At 31.8% G+C, this 22,676-nt stretch overlaps 2 protein-coding genes across 3 annotated transcripts; both read left to right on the forward strand.

Moving 5' to 3' along the window:
* Window positions 1-765: 765 nt before the first annotated feature.
* LOC114721160 (NAC domain-containing protein 35-like) lies at window positions 766-3,907 on the forward strand. The gene is made up of 5 exons (XM_028906980.1): window positions 766-958; window positions 1,029-1,334; window positions 1,602-1,870; window positions 2,722-3,553; window positions 3,861-3,907. Exons 2-5 carry the CDS (start codon window positions 1,103-1,105, stop codon window positions 3,905-3,907), a joined length of 1,380 nt encoding a protein of 459 aa, XP_028762813.1. The 5' UTR covers window positions 766-958; window positions 1,029-1,102.
* A 12,758-nt stretch (window positions 3,908-16,665) lies between these two features.
* On the forward strand, window positions 16,666-19,766 carry LOC114721243 (bifunctional UDP-glucose 4-epimerase and UDP-xylose 4-epimerase 1-like). 2 transcript variants are annotated; one of them, XM_028907071.1, is made up of 10 exons: window positions 16,666-16,882; window positions 16,978-17,027; window positions 17,146-17,281; window positions 17,693-17,794; window positions 17,912-18,139; window positions 18,667-18,748; window positions 18,887-18,969; window positions 19,085-19,176; window positions 19,387-19,487; window positions 19,522-19,766. In XM_028907071.1, the coding sequence occupies exons 1-9, from the start codon at window positions 16,688-16,690 to the stop codon at window positions 19,469-19,471; spliced, it is 1,053 nt and encodes a 350-aa protein (XP_028762904.1). In that variant the 5' UTR covers window positions 16,666-16,687; the 3' UTR covers window positions 19,472-19,487; window positions 19,522-19,766. The 2 variants fall into 2 exon arrangements, with proteins under 2 accessions (XP_028762904.1, XP_028762903.1); XM_028907070.1 differs by having other exon boundaries at window positions 19,387-19,766.
* The last annotated feature ends 2,910 nt before the right edge of the window (window positions 19,767-22,676 follow it).

Raw genomic sequence — 22,676 nt, forward strand, 5'->3', positions numbered from 1 at the left:
GTGTAACAAACAGAGATAGTTTGAAAACAATTAGTTAATGAGACACACACAAGATTAAGATTTTATAAATAAAACCAACACAAACTTCACCAATTAACTTCTACATTTAGGACGAGAGACATAATACTTATAATTTCCTTACTTTGTGTGATTAATAAGACATTTTGGGGAAAGAATTATAAACTAAAGACAAAATATATTAAGATCTTATATTTAGAATTAATTAAAATAAACTTTTTGTCTAACTCCTAGACATATTTAGAATTGCATGTAGTATGTTCTTATATATAAGTCACTTTATTCATGAATATAAGTTAATTGATGACTTTTTTTCTAATTTTATCCCAATTAAATATAGTAAAAAGATATGTGAGAGAAAATATAGCACAACAAATTTTGTCCAACACCTTTTCTTTCATAGAGACAAGTGTGAAAAATTTTACCAATTTAATATATTTCTTAATATATGAGAATGAAATACAAGTTACTTATATATAAAAACATAACAGTATACGGGTATTTGAGGACGTAAATATTTTTTTGGGGTGGGAAAATGTAAGCAAATTAAAGTAATTTTATGGAAGAATAATGAAGTTGGAGAAAGGTCCAAGGGCACCGCTAAGGGTGTGGCCACCCTGCACTGTTACTTGAAATGTCATTTTCTTCTCTTAAAAACACAACATCCCTCTCCCTTTTCTCTCACCCTTTTTCTCTCACTTCTCTGGTAGGCCCTGAAAGCTATGTAGATCTTTCTATTTACTCTCTTCTCCCTCTCTCTCTCTTCTCCTTCTTCTTCTTCGTTCTCCTCCCTTTCTCACTCTAATTAACCCACTTCTGCATTTTTCTAGAGAGAGAAACTAAAACATGAATACTCTCTTCCTCTGTACTAGTCCATAATCTTAACCATCAAATCTCTTATCACCACTCTTCAAATCGTACAACTCCTCCTCCGTTTGTGGTATATAAATTAAACTTTCAACCTCTTGTTATATATATGGTATAATTAACTACACTTAATTTCGTGTTAGTTTCATCGATTTAGCAGGAGCAGGCTCCATCGATCATCAACTTCTTCTTCATCGTATCACACAGAGCCACCACCATGAGCCTCAGCCACAGCCATAGCCACGACGAGACCACCACCACCACGGCGACAACCGCGAAGCTCGACGACGGCCACGAGCTCGACATGGTGATGCCGGGCTTCCGATTTCACCCCACAGAAGAAGAACTCGTGGAGTTCTATCTTCGCCGTAAGGTTGAGGGAAAGCGATTCAACGTTGAGCTCATTACTTTTCTTGATCTTTATCGCTATGACCCCTGGGAGCTTCCAGGTATGCCTACTCCATATAATATACATACATATAAATATTATAATAATATTCCCTTCTCTTCAGGGAATGTTTCACTTTGCTTTTTAATCCTAAGAAACATCGAACTCCTCTCAATCACATTCTTATAAGAAACACATGTGCTATTTTGTTCTTCGTCTTCTTCTTTCTGAGCTTTATAATTAAGCAATTCGCAAGCCAGCTCATGAAAACGTGAGAGAATTCTGATATATTTTTATATTGTGGTGTGCGCGTGTATATGAGGAGCAGCCATGGCGGCGATTGGTGAGAAGGAATGGTACTTTTATGTTCCGAGAGATCGGAAGTATCGCAACGGCGATCGGCCGAACCGCGTAACGAAGACGGGGTACTGGAAAGCCACCGGAGCTGATAGAATGATCAGAACTGAGAATTTCAAGTCAATTGGGCTCAAGAAAACCCTAGTTTTCTACTCTGGTAAAGCTCCCAAAGGTATCAGAACCAGTTGGATCATGAACGAATATCGCTTGCCTCACCATGACACTGAACGATACCAAAAGGTACTGTTCGTATATCTTGATTCATTCATACGCCTCTGTTTTTAAAATATTATCAATGTGATGATTTTCAAAAAATCAAGATTATTAGTAAGAATGTTTAATTTCCAGAGAGCAGATAAATTGGGGTCCTCTCTTTGATAATTCTTCTTTCTCAACCCTAATTTTTCTAAGCAATTTGGCTTTAGTTGCAGAGAAATTGTTCCAACACACATATATATAGGATCCAAAGCTTTAGTATAATATTAATATACATGTCGGATGGATGCATGGGATGGATTAAAAGTTAGGAAGTAATTGGCAGGAAAATTTAAAACTGCCCACCGTTCCAGCATTTATTTTCTTCTTGGTACTTTCTCTTCTTGGTCGACAATAATTAGTACATCTTTAATAAAGTTCTCATTTAGTTCCATTACATACGGTTAATATCAAATGGTGATTTTTTTGTGTTAGTTATTGTTTTTTTTAAGAAAAAACTCAATATGTCAGGATGCTTGGGACAGTTTGTAAAATTAAAAGTTCAAAATGAATCGAAAAGGGATCAAAGATAGAGTTTTAATTTGTCTGATAATTATAATAAATGTATGTCATCGTATTCCTTTTGTTGCAGGAATCCCTCACTACATGCATGAAAGCTTTAAATTCTGTGTGTGATGAAATAGTACTATTATTACACCCCCGCCATTACTGAACCTTATTACTACTTACATATTTCTCATATATAACTTCGATTTTCGTATCAGAAAACGAAGCACTGCTTCAAATTATTACCGCTTCTCTAGAGTCGTGTGATGTTCTTTGAGAAATACAAGGTTTTGAATTGTTCTTTTGTTGTTTCACTTTTCTTCATCTAGGCTGAGATATCACTGTGTCGAGTGTACAAAAGACCAGGAGTCGAAGACCATCCTTCACTTCCTCGTTGTCTGCCAACCAGGCCATCTTCTTCCCCCAGAGCTTCTTCACATTCTTCAGACAAGAGCATCAGTAAGCAGCACAACAACGAAACGTTTCATCATCAACATCATCAGATCAACAACATAGAATTTGGGGGACAAAGTACGATGATGAATAACTTTAATCATCATCATCATCGAATGCAGGATCAGTTTGGAAAAACCTCCTCTTCAGATAATAATATCAATCAAGGGGTCTCAATATCTCTTGGGCTTTCCAAACAAAGCAACCCTCCTTTTACTTACCCTAATAATTCTTCCTCAGCTCCAACAATGGTTCCTCCATTTCCACTCATTGAGGACGAAGAGTTACTGATGCTCACAAATATGCAGCCACTGATAATGAAGCAAGCTCAAGCTTCTTCCTCCTTCTTCCTCACACCGCCACCTGGTAACAATAACAACAATTCTTCTTCTTCAGCTTCTTCGCCAAATGTCATGGAGGATCTCAACAGGCTGTTGAGTTATAATCAGCTGCAACAATACTTCAACGTTAACAATGCTCCAAGCCATCATCATCATCAACAACAACAATTCTCTAATTTGCTGGTTCAACCTCATCAACCAACGGCTGTGATGATGAGTTCTTCGTCGGCCTTACCAACTTCTTCGCTTCCATTAACGACGACGACAACCACCACCACGACGACCTTCTCAGATAATAATAAACTGTGGGAGTGGAATCTCATCCCTGAGCCAAGTATAACAGAGAGTACAGCAACATGTCCTTCAAGTAATTATATTCTCACTTTATTATATATTATTATTATTATTATTATTCTCTCTGCATTTGTGATAGTATAATAATGATGACGATAATAATTAACCTCCTGCACATACATTATTTATATGCTTTGGAGATTAGAGACACTATTTAGTATGATCTACTTACTATTATGTGTTAAATAATTACTTCAAGTGTATTAACATTATGTGTAGCACAAAACATTAGGGCTTTAAATGTTAGGTGTTTATTTTTATTTTTTAATTAATAATTCGTGTATAGTCATATGCATGATATTAATTGTTTCAATTAGCAGTTAATAATAGAACTGTGTTAGACTCAAATTATGTATGGTCTGCTTGAACTGCATACACATTTGCGACTTTAATTTTATATTAGAATTTGTCTCTTTAATTTGTGATTTGAGTCAAAGAAGACTTTTAATTTCATCAGGGATGTATTTAAAATATCCTATCGAGCTTGCATATATATGGTTCAGTAGCAATAGTTTCCAAATCCATTAAATAAACAAAAATAATCACATTAACACTAAAAACAATAACTGATTCTTTTGCAAATTGGCCCAAAAATTAAAGTATTTTATTGTTAGCAGGCAACTGATCATTCTTCCAAGTTTAGGGGGTTAAATAACTGAGACACAATCTAGTCAATTGTGATCCACAACCCCCGTGGAAATAAATAGTATTTAAATGTAATTAATTTTATATGGAGAACTTAGCTTTTTACAGCTAGTTCATTCCCAATAATAGAGAGTTATTAGTCTAATTAATCTGCTCCCTTGTTTGAAGTTTTTCAAACAAAATGGGGCCTATATTGTCTGTATAAAACCAAGATTCCAACCTCACTAGTTTCAACTAATTTAGTTAATATAATAATATAATAAGAAGAGAGAAGATAAATTAAAGATGTGATGAAAGTTAGGGTTCTAGCTTAGATCATCTACGCGCGCGCCGTTAACTTTTGAACTAAAGTGGCACCTAATTAAGAACTACGCACAATAAAGCAAAGAAAAATCTTATGTTCTAGTTTCTAGAGTTCTAGAGATTATTGAAGGGCCTGGACCCATATATACATATACACACACACACACACATATATAATATATACACACATCGAGGAAAATGAATTATGCCATTGAATTGAATTTGATTCTTTGGTTGGTGAGGGATTGGATTTACCAAACCCTCCTAAAGCGAAATAGTTCTGTGATATACATATATAAATATATATATACTCTTCCGGTCCTCAGTATAAGACTCGTTTAACTAATTTGATTAGATTAAGGAAGTTAGGTAAGTTAGTTAATTATAAGAAATGTGACACATTTTTCCTAAAACACTATAATCATCTTTCTTAATACTTCCTCTCCTTCTTCTACTTGACTATAGTTGAGAGAGTATCCACAGGGTAATTTAGAGAAAATTGATAAATATGAGAAATAGTATTATATTTAGGACTAAAACCAACTTAATAATTGGGTCCTGTATTAAGGACCGGAGGAGTATATATATATTTCAAGGGGTTTTATTAGATTTCAATTAATTAAAACTATAAGGGATCAAGATGTGAGATGAGAAATAGTCAGCTTTAGAGGTTCAGATTTCATATAGTCAAAACCACACAAAAGCTGATAAGCCATTTCCGATCTCTCTTGAAACTACCGCCAATCTGTGATCACATGTAGCAGCGTGGGTGTGTATAGATTAATCAGTAATTAAGATTTTAATTAAGTATGGATGTAAAAAATTCTAAGTTAAGCATAAACAATACTTCCTTCGGTCTTAATTATAAGAGCTAGTTAACTAATTTGAATAAATTAAGGAAATAAGTTAAGTTAGTTATTTATACTAAATAAGTGTTGTCTTTTCTAAAATATTCTTACTAATTAAGTGTATTGGTTTGAACTATCATTGTTAAAAAGACTACCTTAGAAAAAATGCATAAATATGAGAAACAAAGTGAATTGGGGTCTTATATTCAAAATCAAAATAAAAGTTAAACGAAATGTTATATTAAGGACGGGAGGTAGTATTTCAAAATCTTTATATTATTGCTCATTTCAAGAGCCAGGTGGAAAAAAAAAGGCAACAAAACATTTTACATTTTATAAACCGAAGTGTGAGGGATAGGGAGAGAGTTATTAATATGAAAAAGTTTTTTTTTTTGGAATTTCAGAATTAATGAACGGCAGAGAAAGGTAAAAGGTAAAATCTAAATTAAGGTAAGCTATGCAGATTAAAAGAAGTTGGCAACTATTACCCTTTTTTTCACCCCTTCCTTCTTCATCGTCTCAATGGTTACCTTTATTAGGATGGATTTTGGATGCAAGTAAGAAAGAATGTCATTAATTAGAACACTTTAAAAAAAATAATAAATATAAATATTTAAAGTAATTTATTTAGTTTTTTTAATCTTTCTAAATTAGTCAACTTGTCTTATATTCAGAAACAAAAGTAGTAAAATGTTACTGACAAACTGTCGACAAGAAGCCGATCATATATATATTCCAATATCTATATATATATATATATATATATATTCCTAAAAATGAATTAAGGAGATTTTTAATTTTTTTCTGTCTCTTTCCTACTTGAAACAAACTAAAATACGTTATTATATGTACTACAGTGTACCCCTGAGAGTATGAATAGATATAATTAAAATTAATTAATGAGCATGAAAAGGCATTAATAATTGGGATCTGATTTAATGAAGCAGCTCTCTCAGGCACACATAATTAAACTTGTGATGAGCTGGTGGTGTGTTGCCACAATATAGCGAGGTCCATTTAGTCCCAAATTTAGGGCTTAGGGTCACCAATAGGAGAGTACAATTTCCCCTATATATTTGTTTAAATCGCTGCATAATGAATTACAATTTTATCAATAAAAAAACTTTTATTATTATTATTGTTTTTGTTATTGTATCTTTACTTTTTAAAACACAATATATACAAATTAATAAATTCAACATATATTACGATGGACAACAGAAGATATTCTTCTTAACATCCACATCCATTTTCACATCAAGCAGGGCCTTAGAATCTGACTATATATACTCGCAGGGAGCAAAAGAGATCGTGATATGGAAATTAAAGAAATTCTTTATATCATATAGTGTATATGTAGGGTAATTAAAAGTTTATTATTGAAAGGTTTGATATGTGTTGTGATGAAATAAATATATTTTCTGCATCATAGTTATTAGTGATGAGAGTATATAAATTTCTATATATGTGTGGGTATTGAGAGAGCGAAGGACCTAATTTAAGTTACATATATTATTACATAAAACAAGGGTATTTAATTATTGCCTCCTCTATCTTAATAAGAGCTAATTGAAGACTCAGTTTAATTATAAATACAAGATCTTGAGTCATTTTCTCTCTTATTACTTCTTGTTAAATTATTCCCATTAATTGCACATGTTAAGGGAGCTTATATCAATAGGTTATTTCAGTGCAAATAACTTAAGAGAGTATTTTTTGAAAAACCAACAAATATTTTTAACAGATGACTAATTTAACTAGTTTTTTTTTAATCTAGAGTAAACCCCTAGAACTTATTATATTATCAAACATACAATAAAACTAATTAAACTATCTATCCTCTCTTTTAATTGCTTCTCAGCATTGATCTATCCTCTCTTGGTTGCAATAACCATAGTCCCTTCGATTCTAATTATAAAAAATCTCATTTATAGTCTACAAATAAGGTTTTATAATTAGAACAAGAAATAGTAATATGTATACTTTGTTAGCTAGTTCATGACTCTTAGTTATCTAATACTCCTCCGGTCCTAAATACAAGACCCTTTTCATAGTGTAAATTACACTGCGAAAAGGCTCTTCTATTTAGGATAGCAGGAGTAGCATTTTCACAAATACCATGTATAAGGCATTTCAATTAGTCTAGTCCTAATTCTTCAAATGATTAATTAGACTAATTCAATTCAAGTATATATACGTGACTATCACATACATAAATATCAATTACATAATCTATTGAAATGGGCAATACAAAAATCTACCAAGTTGGCCTGTTTTATATTTGGTCCTTCAATTTTATGTAAGGTTTTAGTTTGATCCCTTAACTTTAAAAAGTATACTTTTAGTCTTCTAACTCTAAAATTGTTAGTTTTAAATGATGATTTTTTGTAACAATCATAGTTGTTTTGAAAACTAAATTTAATATGTTGGCATTTAACAATGTTTTATTCGCATTCAAGAACTCAATATCTTCATTTTTTGTTAACAGTTTTATAGTTAAAAGACTAAAAGTTTTCTTTTTAAAATTAAGGAACTGAACCTTATGTAAAATCAAATGACTAGAAATATACTTTAGCCTATAAAAAAGTTTTTTTTTCTAATTTTGAAAATTATTACTGTACAGAGAGAACATTAAAAGACAAAATCTAAATTAACGTAGATTATATACAGATTAAAAGAAGTTGACAAATATTATTACAAAATCCCCTTGCATGCCATCCCCCTACATCGCGTCAATTTTACCTATAGGATTGATTTTCTACTTAGCTTGTTTAAATTGGTACATAATGAATTGCGAATTTACTAATAAAAAATTATTATTGTATCTGCACTTTAAAAAAAAAAATACAAATGGTACTACCTAATAAAGCCAACTAAATTGATGACAAATTAATATGGTGATATATACTATCTTCTATTCTTAATATAAGAGCTAGTTGACTAATTTGAGTAGATTAAAAAAACTAGTTAAATTAGTTATTTGTAATAAATATGTATTATTTTTTCTAAAATATTCTTGCTAATCAAGTGTATTGGCTAAAATTACCATTATTATAAGAACTATCTTGAAAAAAATGTATAAATGTGAGAGTCAAAGTAAATTCAAGTCTTATATTTATGATCGAAATAAAAGTCAAATGAGCCCTTATATTAAGAACCAGAGGTAATATTATGCCTTTAATTACTTCTTAGCATTTAACTGCTCTCTTAATTGCCATTAACACGTTAAAAGTATAAATACTTGCTAGCTAATTTACCACTCTTAGTTATATAATACTCCCTCCGTTCCTTATTATAAGAGACATTTGATGCTCATGGCATGTTCTTATATATAAGAGACACTTAAAAGTTGTCTCTACTTTTTTGTGTTGATTTCCTATTTTACCCATATTTATTTTATCTCTAATTCACACTCTCTCTCCCTCCCACTTCTCTTCTTTTAATAATTTAATTGTCTCTCTCATGTTCTCTCTCCTTATTAATGAGGGCATTTTTGGAGAAAAAATTATACTTTTTACACATTAATTGTTCTTAACTAATTTTAACTGCTTTTTTTATCAACGTAATTTGGTTATTTGTCTCTTATAATAAGGAACGGAGGGAGTTCTTCCAAAATGCTAAAAGGCATTTCCTGATCTAATTAAATAGACTTATTAAGTCCAAATATATAACTATGACACAGGCTAGCCAGTAGGTTCTTCTACCAAATTAACAATCAAACAAGCTATTTAAAATACTATTACACGATCTCCTCCAGTTCAATTGAAGTTGCTCCTATGCTCTGATAATATCAACTCAATCTCAAATCAATGGCCACAAATCCAAGTTTATAAACACACACAACACAATTAATATTAAAAAGTAAGCAAATATAACATAAAAGCAACTAGAAAAACACACTGAATAATTATAAGGGGAAATTGGGTAAACGGACCACGTGGACCTAAAATTAGAATAAGAATTTCATGTATATGCGCCTCTGGGAAATATTCGTGAGTTCGAGAAATACATAACTCTTGTTGAAATTAACATCCCATTATCAATCAGTTTTCTTTAAAATAAAAAAAATGTTTAGGAAGCTATCTCTGATAATTTAGGTCCCATAGTATTGAAATCTAAATTAGTTAAGAGTACTTAAAAAAAAACGCGTAATTTTTTTTAATCTGTTTTAACTAAGACGTGATAACTTCTGACTCTTACACCAATTAAACGAATAAAAAAAAATCAGACCTTCAAGTCTCCCACGAGAACTGATGTTATTAGCAAAACAATAAACGACGTAGAGGTTCGCTTCTTTATAATTAATTTGTGTAAAATGAAAATTATCACGCCATATATATTCGATTCTATTTCACCTTCATTATATTTATCTTACTAGCTAATTGCATAAACATATGTGTTCGAAAATATTTTGATCGATTTAAGCAATGTTTAGTTAAGAAGTGAACTACTACTTCCGGTCCTTAATATAAGACCTCATTTAACTTTTATTTTGATCATAAATATAAGACCCCAATCTACCCTGTATCTCGTATTTATCCATCTTTTTCTAAGATAGTCTTTCTAATAATAGTAGTTTTAATCAATAAACTTGATTAGTAAGGATACTTTAGGAAAGACAACACATATTTATTAAAAATAACTAACTTAACTTATTTTCTTAATCTCCTTAAATTAGCCAACTAGCTCTTATACTACCTCCAGTCCTTAATATAAGACCTTGTTTAACTTTTATTTTGGTTTCAAATATAAGACCCCAATACACTTTGTCTCTCATATTTATGCATTTTTTTCTAAGGTAATCCTTTTAACAATAGTAGTTCTAGCTAATACACTTGATTAGCAAAGATATTTTAGAAAAGATAACACCTATTTATTACAAATAACTAACTTAACTTATTTTTTTAATCTCCTATAATTAGTTAACTAGCTCTTATAATTAGGACTGAAGGTAGTATTTAGGACCGGAGGTAGTACTAAAATGAACCCAAACCTTTATTTATAAATTTTCTATAGAATTTTGACAAATAAGGAGCTTACATCTCAAAATTCAGCTTTTTTACTAATATTCTACAAACGGTAAAAATATATACTAAAATATTACAGTTTCAAAAGTATTTACTAATATGCTACACTTAAATCGTTCTTCAAATGAAAAATTTTCAAAATCATTCTTTTGGTGAATGATTTCTTCAGAATTAGTCATCGATATGCGTGAAGTGACTGAAAATCGATTTTCTAGTGAACGATTTGAAAACTTCATCTCTTGCCAAACGATTGCTCACCTTCTCTCATAATAAATGAAAATGAAATGATTAGTATAATGATTTATCAATCATTTGAATGAAAAATCAAGACTAAATAATAGGAGGAAAGTGTTGATAATTACATAATAATATTAAAACTAATTGTGAAATGAGTATAAGATGCATATTAATTAAACATAAAAAGTAATAAACATTTTATTACAAAAATAATATATAAAAATTAACTTTTTAAGGAAAAAATTATCCACCTTACTGATAATAACTTCTAGTACCACATTTTGTCCTCGTTCTCATACGTTGTGGCCGTTGTTGTCATATGTCAACTTCTTAATATTCAAGTGTCTCATTTGTTTGTGCAGTTGGCGTGTTCAAATCAAACCAATGTGATTCATTTAGATGTATAGATTGTTTAGGAGTGATGAGTGCTTCATTTGATGGTTCATCATGTTCAAAAGTAGAAACATTGTATTCAACTGAAAATAGTGTAGGATTAGCTGATAAAGTCATGAACAATTGAAATTGAGAAGGATTAGTTGAATTGGAAGGGGATGATGATGAGGGTGCCATATAATGAGACTCAAGTTGTGTAAGATCGACAGAGGTGAAGAGGGATGATGGTGAGGGTAATATGTCACAAGCCTAAGTAAAAATTGGAGGTTCTTGTTCCGTTGCATTTTCATTTTCAATTATAGGTTGGGTACTAACCACCACATCGCTTACTCGATCTATCACGAGGAATTTGTGGCCAAGGCAACTCAATTGTTGGTGGAGTAGGCTGAGGATTCATATTAAAACGTTATTCTCTAAGTGTAAATAAAATGTTACATTGGTCACGAGCAATCCTATCTCAATAATCAATATAACTAGGGCATGTTGAATGAGAATTAATTGATCGCCTGTATAACTTCTCTGCTATGTCAGATTGAAATAAAATAATAAGATATAAGACAAAAAGGAGATAAACCCTTCATTCTAGCATGACAAAAGAAAAGTAAAAAAAAATGAAATTATTCTTAGCATGAACAATTTCACTTTTTGACATTTTTTGACTTTTTTTTTTAATTTTAAATCAAAAAGTGAAATCGTTCACGCCAAGAACGATTTCACTTTTTATCAAATAACATACAAATTGTTTTTGGCAAAAATAATTTGTGTATAATTTGAAAATTATTCTTGTCAAGAACAATTTTAATAATAATACATTAGTAAATATTTTTAAAATTATAATATTTTGGTATATATTTTTACTTTTTGTAGCACATCGGTAACAAGGCCTTAAAATTCTGCTCCCTCTTTGACGGTAAGAAAGAAAAAGGGGCGAATGAGATTGAAGAGGAGACGCGAAGAGTGATGGTGAGGTTAACGATGGGATAACGGTGATAGATGGAAGCACTGATACCAAGGTTTGACGCAATTGTTGACGACTTTCAGCTTTTTGTTTTTTTTTTTGGGGCCAAAATGACGACTTTCCGCTTTGATACACGAATTGTACAATATTAAAAGGCTCTGAATAACGTTGTTTGGAGGGAAAATACAAATGAAGACCCTCTAATATATAAAATTATGATTTGGGATTCTCAATTAAAAAAATAATAAATAAGGACCCGATCCCACTGTTGTAAATATGAAATCATGGTGAAATGTCTGAAATGCCCTTCAACCAAATGATAAGTTGAATATGAGAAATGACAAGTTCACTTTAGCGAATGACAATTTTAGTGGACCAAATCACAATTTAACTGAGGAGTATTTTAGACATTTCACTCACACTTCATATTTGCAAAAGCGGAACCCAGTCTTTATTTACTATTTTCTAAATTCAGGGTCCCAAATCACAATTTTACATATTATGAGGTTTTTATTTGTAATTTTTCCTTGTTTGGACCTGTTCTTTTACTGTGAAAAATAAAAAGGGAATACAATAAGCTTGTATCACTTGTTCTTCCTACAGATTATTTTAGAATGGTCCATGAAATAAACAATTATACCCTTTTATATAATATGCAAAGAATATTAATGTTTAACTATTCAGTACTATCACATGGAAGGAAATAGGAATTGAGGGCATAAAGAGTGTACTTCTAGAAGTTTGATTTTAAGAAAAACTTGCAATTGTAATGGCTCAATCATATTGGTATGTTGTATACGGCAGAGCTAGCTTTGATCATCATATTGAATGTGTAGTTTCATTTAACACGGCTATTGATGAAGAGTTTATCCTGATATAGATAGCCCATTATATGATTATTCAAGTGCTCACCTTGTTTTGGACGAGGACAAGGTTATTCTGTTTTGTCATGGTAAAATGTAAACCAAATTTATTATTCAATTATATGTGATGAGGGGCCCAGATGCATCTGCAGGGTATTGGACTGTGAGACATGCTATTGTAACTAGTTCAAGGATAAGTATGCTTCCTTTGGTTTGTATTTGGAGGGTTAAGCTTGTTTGTAATGCGCAATTGCGCATGGGTTGATGCAAAGCTCTGAAGGCGGATTCAATTGATAGGATGATCAATTATATTGGCCTTACTATTGCAAATTAAATTTGAGAGTTCCAATTGTTAATTCTTTGAAAATACCAACAAATGCGAGTTTCTTGACTTTCTAATAATATACTCTTCTGATCTTAAATATAATATCTATTTTGTAGCATGATATCAATACACAGATTATTCATATATGTATATGAAATTAATAAATTAAGTTTGAAATAAGTCTAATTATTGAGCAAGCTAAGTATTGGGACAAAGTATATCGCCTTACTCATTTTGAAAATTTCAATTTCTAATAAGTAGTGATTTGACTCACGAATTTTACACAAAAAATCGTAAATAACCAGTCATCACATAATATAAACACTTACCATTTTATTTTTAAGTTAAAAAGTTGAAAATTTTCAAGGCTTATATGGTTACTCAAGAGGTGGTTTGCAAGTGGCATCAGTGCTTACTTGGCATGTGGTTGTCTCACCACTGTGTCCATTCTCGCCTCCTATCTCATGGTATCATGATCCGAATTATGTCTTTCCAAGATCTTCTCTTTCTTATATATTCTATTGTTTATGTTATTGTTGTTGTTTTCTGTCCTATTTTTATTTTCTCGTTGGGATCTTGTATTTTTACCATATTCTATCATGTAAAGGAGCCTAATAATTTGTGTATCAGTTTATTTAGTTTTAATAATTTGTGGTTTGACAACAATTACCAGTTTTGTTGGTAAGAAATTGACTCACAGTGGATATGTCACTTGTTCAAATTCTTTTACGAATCAGAAAGGGTATGCAATTTATAAGTATCTCTGTAAATGTTTTTTTGGTACTCGTTAAACTTAGATGCATGCTCTGATGCTCTGGTATTAGTGAATATATATCAGGGATCCCAGTTCACCAGAATTCCTGTGTAAAAATCTGGGTTTCAGAAAATCATGTTATTCAGAAAGTCTTTATAATCTTTTTTTATTGGCTGGCTAGAAAGTCTAGTCTGACATTTTTCATTCTTTTTATTATAATGATTTTTGGATTGATGATATATTGATATATTTAGCAGGGAAAAGATGATTGATACTGACTACATATTGACATAAATTGATATAGATATCTTAACTTGTTCTGGGCCTTTTGAAGGTCATATGCAAACAATATGCATCTAAAATTCAAGTAGTCGTCTCAACCAAAATATTCAACAGATATTAATATGCAAGTCTCTTTCTTTTTTTTGGCCAACGCAAGTCAAATACAGATACGACATTATTACAACACACGCGTATATTCACATCCAATCATAAATTTCAAGTATATCTGAAGATTAAATCTCATTTTGGAATTTCTTGAACTCGGCCACTTGGCCGACAAATACATATATTAGGAGTTTTCATGAGGCCTAAAAATCTGTAATGCCTATGCGAGCTTAGTAAAATTATCTCGAGCTTGGTCCTAAAAAAGTAGCCCAAATCATAAATTGACATTTTTGGGTAGGGCTAGACATTGGGTAAGATATGTTGCCTGTCCATTTGGCCTATGGATATACTTATTTAATACATATAATATACATATATTCATTATATGTAATTATATTTAATACACACACATGTAATACTCATATATGGTAGAATTATATATTTCAAAATATAAATTGTTAATATATTTGATTATGGATGTTGTTGAAAACCTATCATGTTGTGTGTTTGATTATATAATTATAAGGAGATATGAAATGATAAATAGATATATGAATTTGTAGCGTATTGTTTATATTTTTTCTTTTGAAATATTTTAGATTGTGAAATTATAAAATACATTTTGAAAATCAAAATATTATTTATTAAATTTAGTGAAAATATTCACATAATATGAATAACTCATCAATTCAACGTCACTTAGTGTGGGTAGGAAAGCCCACCCTGCCCAGCTTTACCCTAAATAGCTTGGGTTTTCATTAGGCAGGGTTGGGCAATGTGCTCCAAAATATAACCCGTTGATTATTTAGGCTGGGCATTGAGTAAGGGTCATACCCTCCCCAACTTTGCATATGTACAGTTCTAATACATACTCCTCTGATCTTATTTATTTATAAGGTAGAGAGAGAAAAAAAATTTGTCCTATTTATATGGCAATGGAAGAAATTTTTTATATTGATGTACAATTTTACCCTTCATTTATTATTGTGTTGATTCTGTTTACATGATATATAATGTATATTAAATAGAGATAAAGTTAAAAAGTTGTTAAATTTTAAATAAGAGTTAATGAAGTTTAAGGTTTTTCTTGATATGTATGAAACATATTGAAAGTGACTTATAAATAGGACCAGAGGAGTACACACAACATATGAAAATATTCAATAAGTACAACATAATGTAATAATTACTACCTCACAACTTCTTCGACCATGTGTATGTGAATTTAAATCCTGTACTTAATATAAGAGTTAGTTGATTAATTTAAATAGATTAGAAAAATTAATTAAATTAGTTATCTGTAATAAATAGTTATTGTCTTTCCTAAAGCTAATTACATATATTAGTTATAACTACCATTTATGAAACTTTTAACATATGTAATTACTGTAAGAACTAACTTGAGAAAAAATGGATAAATGAGAGACAAAATGAATTGATGTCTTATGTTTAAAACTAAATCGAATGTCAAATTAGTTCTTATACTAAAGAGGTGTTTGGATGCAAATTAAAGTCATAATTTTAAAAGTAATTTTATAGTATATAAAGTAAATATGTGAAGGAATTTATTTCGATTCGCGGAAAAATGCTTTGAAAAAACATTTATGGGAGAATCCAAAGACCCCCTAAGAAACAAATGCAATATCCTTAATAGAAGCGCTGATGTCAAGTGTTAACAATGACAGAATTAGAGAGATTCAGGTACCTTGAATATGTAAACTGATTTAGTGAAATTTTCTTAAAAATTTTATGAAGATGCGAATTGTACTGACGAATCTACTAGCAACCATAAATATTAGATACCTTTTCTATTTAATGTAAAATTTTCATAAATTTTTAAGGGGTGAAAAATATATAATAACGTCATAATTTAAAAAAAAAAAATCTTTGGTCGCTGTGGGCCCCTTGTCCCCGCTATTTTTGGGTCAAACACTTGTCCCCCATTGGCTCCCTCACTGAAAAACAATTGAATTAAAACAAAGGGCCCATCTGGCATCGTAGAATTTTGAATCCAGAAATTGGAAATGAAGAACGAAATAAAAAGAAGAAAATGAGTTTGTTTGGTGCATTATAATTCAGTTGAAAATCCCATAATTTTTGTTTGCAAAACACTGGAGAAGAAATTTCCATAGTTTTTTTTTTTTTTTTGCGCAAAAGCGTTATTTCATGAAAAAAGACCCGCCAAAATGATCACTTGATTACTCAAAATTAAACCATCAAAACTTGTTAATCTGCTCAAGTCTCTCTCTCCCAGAGTGCTCTCTCAATTCGTATCTCCCTCGCTTTTCTTTTGATTTCGCCTCTCTCTCTCTCTCTTGTACGCATATATAATGATCTTTCCTTTGCTTTTTCCTCCGCATCTCCAGTTTTTTTGCCTTTACCTTTGATTCATTCGAAGGTCGGGGAAATGGTGTGTTCGGGCCAAACGATTCTCGTAACTGGCGGGGCGGGTTTCATTGGATCCCACACAGTAGTTCAGCTTCTCAAACAGGGATTCAATGTTTCAATTATCGACAATTTCAACAATTCCTCCATGGAAGCAGTGAATCGGATTCGAGATTTGGTAGGTCCGCAGCTTTCTCTGAATCTCGAGATCAACCAGGTATCATATGGCTCGTGTGATCCGAATTTGATTTTTTTTCCGCGCTTCAAAATGCATTTTAGTTTATTATATCTGAGCAATTGTTACTTTCACAGGGTGATCTCAGGGATAAGGAAGATTTGGAGAGAGTCTTCAACAAAAAGAAGTAAGCTAATTTTGCTTTTGATTTTATTGATTTTTTCATCGGATATCTATGTTAAATCTAAAGCACAGGAAGAGCTAAGGCTGCTTTTTAAATCTTGATTGTGCTTAATCACGAGAAGATTTGATGCCGTGATCCACTTTGCGGGCCTGAAGGCAGTTGGAGAAAGTGTTGCCAAACCTCGCAAATACTTTGATAATAATCTCATCGGCACTATCAATCTATATGAAGTTATGGCAAAGTATAACTGCAAAAAGGTAAGCTCTTTTTTCAGTCTCTAAACCACTGAGTGCTGCTTTGAAATCTCAAGTAAGGAGGATGCCTAGTATGAATTTTCGGGATGTATATCCTCGTATTCACTTGGTGATGCTAAATTCAAACTGTAATTCGTCAATGTAGCTTCCCTGAGTATCTGATGATTACACCCATGATTGTTTTGTTTGGCTCATGTTACTGAATCAGCAGAAGGCGCTACAGTTGCGATATAATCTTGCCTTTCCTATTTCTGAATATAATCTGACTGATTTTGGATCTTTTATTTGCTTAACTAAAATGTTAGAATTTCTTTTTTATTTTCTTTAGCAATAACGTGGAATATTGTCGTCTGTTGACAATTCATTTCACACGATCAATTGACACTTCTAATCTATATCTTTGGGTGAAACCAGATGGTTTTTTCGTCATCTGCAACTGTTTATGGCCAGCCTGATGAGATACCCTGTGTTGAGGATTCCAAGTTACAGGCCATGAATCCTTATGGACGGACTAAGGTAATCATCCCTATAGTTTAAGAACATTTACTTTCTTTCTGTGTTTCATGACTTGTTTATAGGTTTAGTGCGTTGCTTCCCCCCTACTTTGCTCTCTGACATACCATTTCATGATAGCTTTATAGTGAAGAAATTGCTCGAGACATTCAGCAAGCTGAGCCAGAATGGAGAATCATTTTGCTGAGGTATTTCAATCCGGTTGGAGCCCATGAAAGTGGTAGGATTGGTGAAGATCCTCGGGGCATCCCAAACAATCTAATGCCTTACATTCAGCAAGTTGCTGTTGGGAGATTGCCTGTGCTCAATGTATATGGATATGATTATCCCACAGAGGATGGCAGCGCGGTTTGTAAACCCAAATAATTACAATTTCTTTTTCTTTTCTTTTTTTTAAAAAAAAGGTTAAGGTGCATTTGGCACCCTGAAGTATTGTGGTGTATCCAACACGCCTGATTTTTTTTTTTTTTCCTTGGTGCTATATTTTTGGATATTGGATGAGCCTAAAAAAATACTTTTAGGTGTTTGATGCATAAAAAAATATTTCTAGATGATGAACTCACCTAAAAAAATACTTTGAGGCGTTAAATACGCAAAACAATACTTTATGGTGCTAGATGCATCTAAAAAAATATTTCAGGGCACTGGATGTACCACAAAATACTTCATGGTGTTAGATGCACCCAATAAAATATTTTAAGGTATTGGATGCATCTTAACCCCCAAAAAAAAAAACACTTATGATGAATATGATTCTATAGTTGTAAATTCTAAACCCATTTTGTGGGGGGAAATGCAAACTCAAGTGGAAGCAGAGAAATATGTTTTTCCCGTTCTAAATTGTTATGCTATTTTTTCTCTGTTTTATGAATCAGATACGGGATTATATTCATGTAATGGACTTAGCAGATGGTCATATTGCTGCCTTGCGGAAGCTTTTTGCAGCAGAAAGCATTGGTGATTAATCCTCCTATTCTTTGTCTTGAGCTGCAACAGAATTTTGGACATGTTTCTTAATTCATCGCTTGTTTCTAGTCATTACTTGACATTGTTGTATGCAAAATAAATCTGGTGTTTGGGCCACTTGGTTCTTAGGTTGTACTGCTTACAACTTGGGAACTGGCTGTGGTACATCAGTGCTTGAAATGGTCGCAGCATTTGAAAAAGCTTCTGGCAAGGTAATTGTGCAACTTACTTAATACTCAAAAGAGCACCCCCTCCGATGACACACACACTTGTTTGTGCGCATGCAAATACTAAAATTTTCTCTTTTGTTTTTCCCCTGTTTTACAGAAAATTCCAGTAAAAATGTGTCCAAGGAGGCCAGGAGATGCTACTGTTGTTTATGCATCTACAGAGAAGGCTCAGAAGGAACTAGGATGGAAGTAAGTATTTCATACTAGTTCTTGTAGACAAAAAGTCAGGTTTATTCAAATCATTAAGCTATTCGTATTTTTTTAATAAGGCTTCTATGGGCCAAAAAGCTAATTATCTATAGGATGCTTCGTTATCATTGAATATTTAATAAGCAGGCTGTGGTATACCTTTCGTTAGCATCTTATGATATTTCCTATGGAACATGCGCCTTTTGCCAGGGCAAAATACGGCATTGAGGAAATTTGCAGGGATCAGTGGAAATGGGCAAGCAACAATCCATGGGGATACCAGGGGAAGCCTTGATACAGCTTCAGCAGAAACATGTGTAGTGGAAGAGGAAGCCTGTCACCATTTTTTGGGCCCTGCACCATATCATTTTGAGAATACGATTTGGATATAATTTTTTGTTTGTATGATTGATTCTTTACACTATCATAATTATTATTTTTTTCGATGTTCATTCTTTAGACTCCTGTTTTAGGGGACTATTTATTCTTACACTCGGTTGATAGAAATAATTGTCCCATTTTTTGATAATGAGTTGCTGTATTGTATGAGCAACATTTTGATGTGAAATGTAATGGTGAAATAGGGTTAACATGTCTTTTTTCAAAGTTCATACACTCAAGCTGTGCTGAAATTGACATTTGATTCAGTGTGGGCCTCAACCTTCAGTTAGATGTGAAGTAGCGGCCTTCCGGAATTTGAAAGCTAGATATCAAGGTAATTCTGTCATTGGTTTCAAATTCGTATAGTGCTATTAAAAGTTGCTACATTTTTGTCCTGAACTTGACGTGGAAGCAGATAAAATGACAACTCATGTGCAAATAGGCGTGCGACTTATAATTTAGGAATTCTAGCAGTTTTTTTTCAATTATTATTATTTTTCTCTAAAGTTGACATATGTAATCAATGCAGCTGATCCCTCGATTCAAGTATGTTGCTTGGGAGCTTTTTAATTCTGCTTTATTGGCTGATGGCTTGCTTGCAAAAGCTCCTGTTAAGGCCATCGTGAGTTCTGTCTTCTCTTATGATTATCTGTCTATTTATTTATTTATCCATAAATACACTAATGGGTTATAAAATTCTTTTTTTTTTTTTTCATTTATAACAATGAGTTATAAAATTCTCCTTATGGCTTATGTGGTCTATTTTAAGAAATAGTTTTATAATAATAGTGGTGATAATGAATGATTACATCTTACATTTTTTGGAGAACTATAGCTGCATCATATATTACAAGTAACTGAAGAAATCAGGCTTCTATGTGAAATGCTTATTATTCTTTTGACTCTTTGTAGTAACATCTTTTATAGTTTATTTTATGGCTTTCAAATCAGTTCAGGGACTCTGCTAGACAGTATCTCAATAATTTTTTTTATAATATGCGGAGGCAAATACCATTGTATGAATATGACAACACTTGAGCTACTTCAGATCACTTCGATTTTGTTTATTAGTTGAGAGATGCCTGTTGCCTATTGAATATTTTGCTCAGGGAAAAGGCAAATACTGTTCCCCACACATACACACACACTGAGGCTGAACTTGACAAGCTTCATTTTTATCTTCTATTGAACTAAATTAAGTCTTACAATAACAGTGATATTTTAGGGATTAAATGTGTGCGTGTGTGTATTTTTCTTATTTTAAATTTTTTTGAAATATGTGAAATATGTATTCTGTTGAATTTTAAGAGGAAGGTGGAAAAATTAAAATGATCAGGCCAACTGGCCAAGTTTAAGAGCAACCCATGACTTGTAAGTGATGTGACCTTTTATATTTATAATTGATATATTGATATTGGTATTATTGTTGAATATTGAACCATCTTTTCAAGTTATGTTTCATTGGGGCTATGGATATTTAGTTGGAGAAAACAATTAACCTAGTAAATTGTCCAATTTGTTTTTCAAATTGAACCTTGTGGAAGAGTTGACAGGAATGATCCGCTACGAAAGCCCAACAGCAATACGAAAACATCACTAAAATTATGACTTCGTTATGCAGTTGAGAACTCCAACAATGAAATTCTCCTTGTAATTAGGTTACCACCAATCACAATTTGACATATGTTGTCATAAATTTACATCAATAATTAAGTGATAATTCAAAGTTATAAGAAAATTTCCATCAAAATATGCGGAGAGTCCAGAATATCAATTGCCCAAGTTAAATAATCAACCCATTTTCCAATTTGCATACGAATCCAGACTATTTTTGAAGGCTAATCTCAGGAATTGATCCAATATTCAACTTGCATGAAGACCAAATTATCAAATAACGAAGTCAAATATCAATAAAATTCTTGTTTTGCATAAAATTCACGTTGATGATGAGGATTGGGAGTACGAGACGGAATGGAGTTTTTCATGAATAAAAAAAATCTAAGCCATCATTCTATTTTTTGAAAACTTCACACCTTTGACCACTTTTACTTTTTGAACTCAGATAAATAGATAGATCCATAACTTACCCTTTTTTAAATCTAATTATGTATCAAATAGTTACCTAATTATTCTGGGGCCTTTCTTAAATTTTCAGCCTATAATAGAGCCACCCATAAGTCCAACACTGTTATTTGAAAAGGGCTTATCAAAGGATTGTGGCCCTCCCTGTGTCTGACATCCCCCTCGCAATTCTAGTTTTGCTGCCATGTTGTTTTGTGTCCAGACAGATCTGTCTGTGTTATCGGCAATGGTTCCGTAAGATGGCCAGACCTTGCTTGAATTAGGATGGTAAAATTGATTTTTATTTTAATTAATTTTTACAAAGATATAATGGGGTAAAATTCAATTAAAATAATGTGATTTATATTTGGATAAATTTTTTTTAAAAAAAAATCAGACGTAAACTTGATTGGATTATATATTAAGAAATTAGTTTCAAAATTTTTTTTAAAAAAAAAGTCAAAAAAAGTTCTTTTAACCTTAAAATAATTTTTGGCCGGAAAATCGGTTAGCCCTGAAACTATACATTATTTTCTTATCCAACAAATTTTTTTTTATCCTAACTGACTCTTTCTAATGCTATTCCCAAAATACACTAATGGTCGTGTATCGTGTGATTATTTAGGGGCTGCGATACGATGTCTTCCACGAATGTTCTAACTTTTAGCCAAGATAGCAGCTACGTCCTCTTATCAAAACAACTTTTTCCCACCATGTTTTAATTAACATTTGTACAACCTTATCATAAGATTTCTCGAATGAAATTTAGATATGCTGATTTGTAACATAGTTCCTTTTATTCATGTGATTTGAATCCTTAGTCTCGATCAATTTAGTTCAAATTCCAATAAACTCAATATTCAAAATTTGTTTTGGATATACTTCCTCAGTTTTTTTTTTCACATAGATGTCCTTCTAATGGAAAGCGTTGTTAGACACTAAATGTAAGTATTCTTTCAATGAGAATTCAACCTTGGTTTGCTACTCTGTTAGGAAATAGTTCCTTTTATGAAACTTAGGGGGTGTTTGGATAGAAACCAAATCATGGTTTCAGAAGT

Source organism: Neltuma alba, unplaced genomic scaffold, assembly GCF_004799145.2.
Source record: "Neltuma alba isolate B1F8T4 unplaced genomic scaffold, ASM479914v2 tig00012014_pilon, whole genome shotgun sequence".
In the NCBI taxonomy this organism is placed as follows: Eukaryota; Viridiplantae; Streptophyta; class Magnoliopsida; order Fabales; family Fabaceae; genus Neltuma; species Neltuma alba.

Bases quoted from the DNA above. Each gene is read 5' to 3' on its own strand.
- LOC114721160 (XM_028906980.1), top strand. From the start codon at position 1,103: ATGAGCCTCAGCCACAGCCATAGCCACGACGAGACCACCACCACCACG. The intron at 1,335-1,601 runs GTATGCCTACTC...TATGAGGAGCAG, and splicing joins TGACCCCTGGGAGCTTCCAG to CCATGGCGGCGATTGGTGAG. The intron at 3,554-3,860 runs GTAATTATATTC...TTCAATTAGCAG, and splicing joins TACAGCAACATGTCCTTCAA to TTAATAATAGAACTGTGTTA.
- LOC114721243 (XM_028907070.1), top strand. From the start codon at position 16,688: ATGGTGTGTTCGGGCCAAACGATTCTCGTAACTGGCGGGGCGGGTTTC. The intron at 17,282-17,692 runs GTAAGCTCTTTT...GGGTGAAACCAG, and splicing joins CAAAGTATAACTGCAAAAAG to ATGGTTTTTTCGTCATCTGC. The intron at 18,749-18,886 runs GTGATTAATCCT...CTTGGTTCTTAG, and splicing joins TTTTGCAGCAGAAAGCATTG to GTTGTACTGCTTACAACTTG.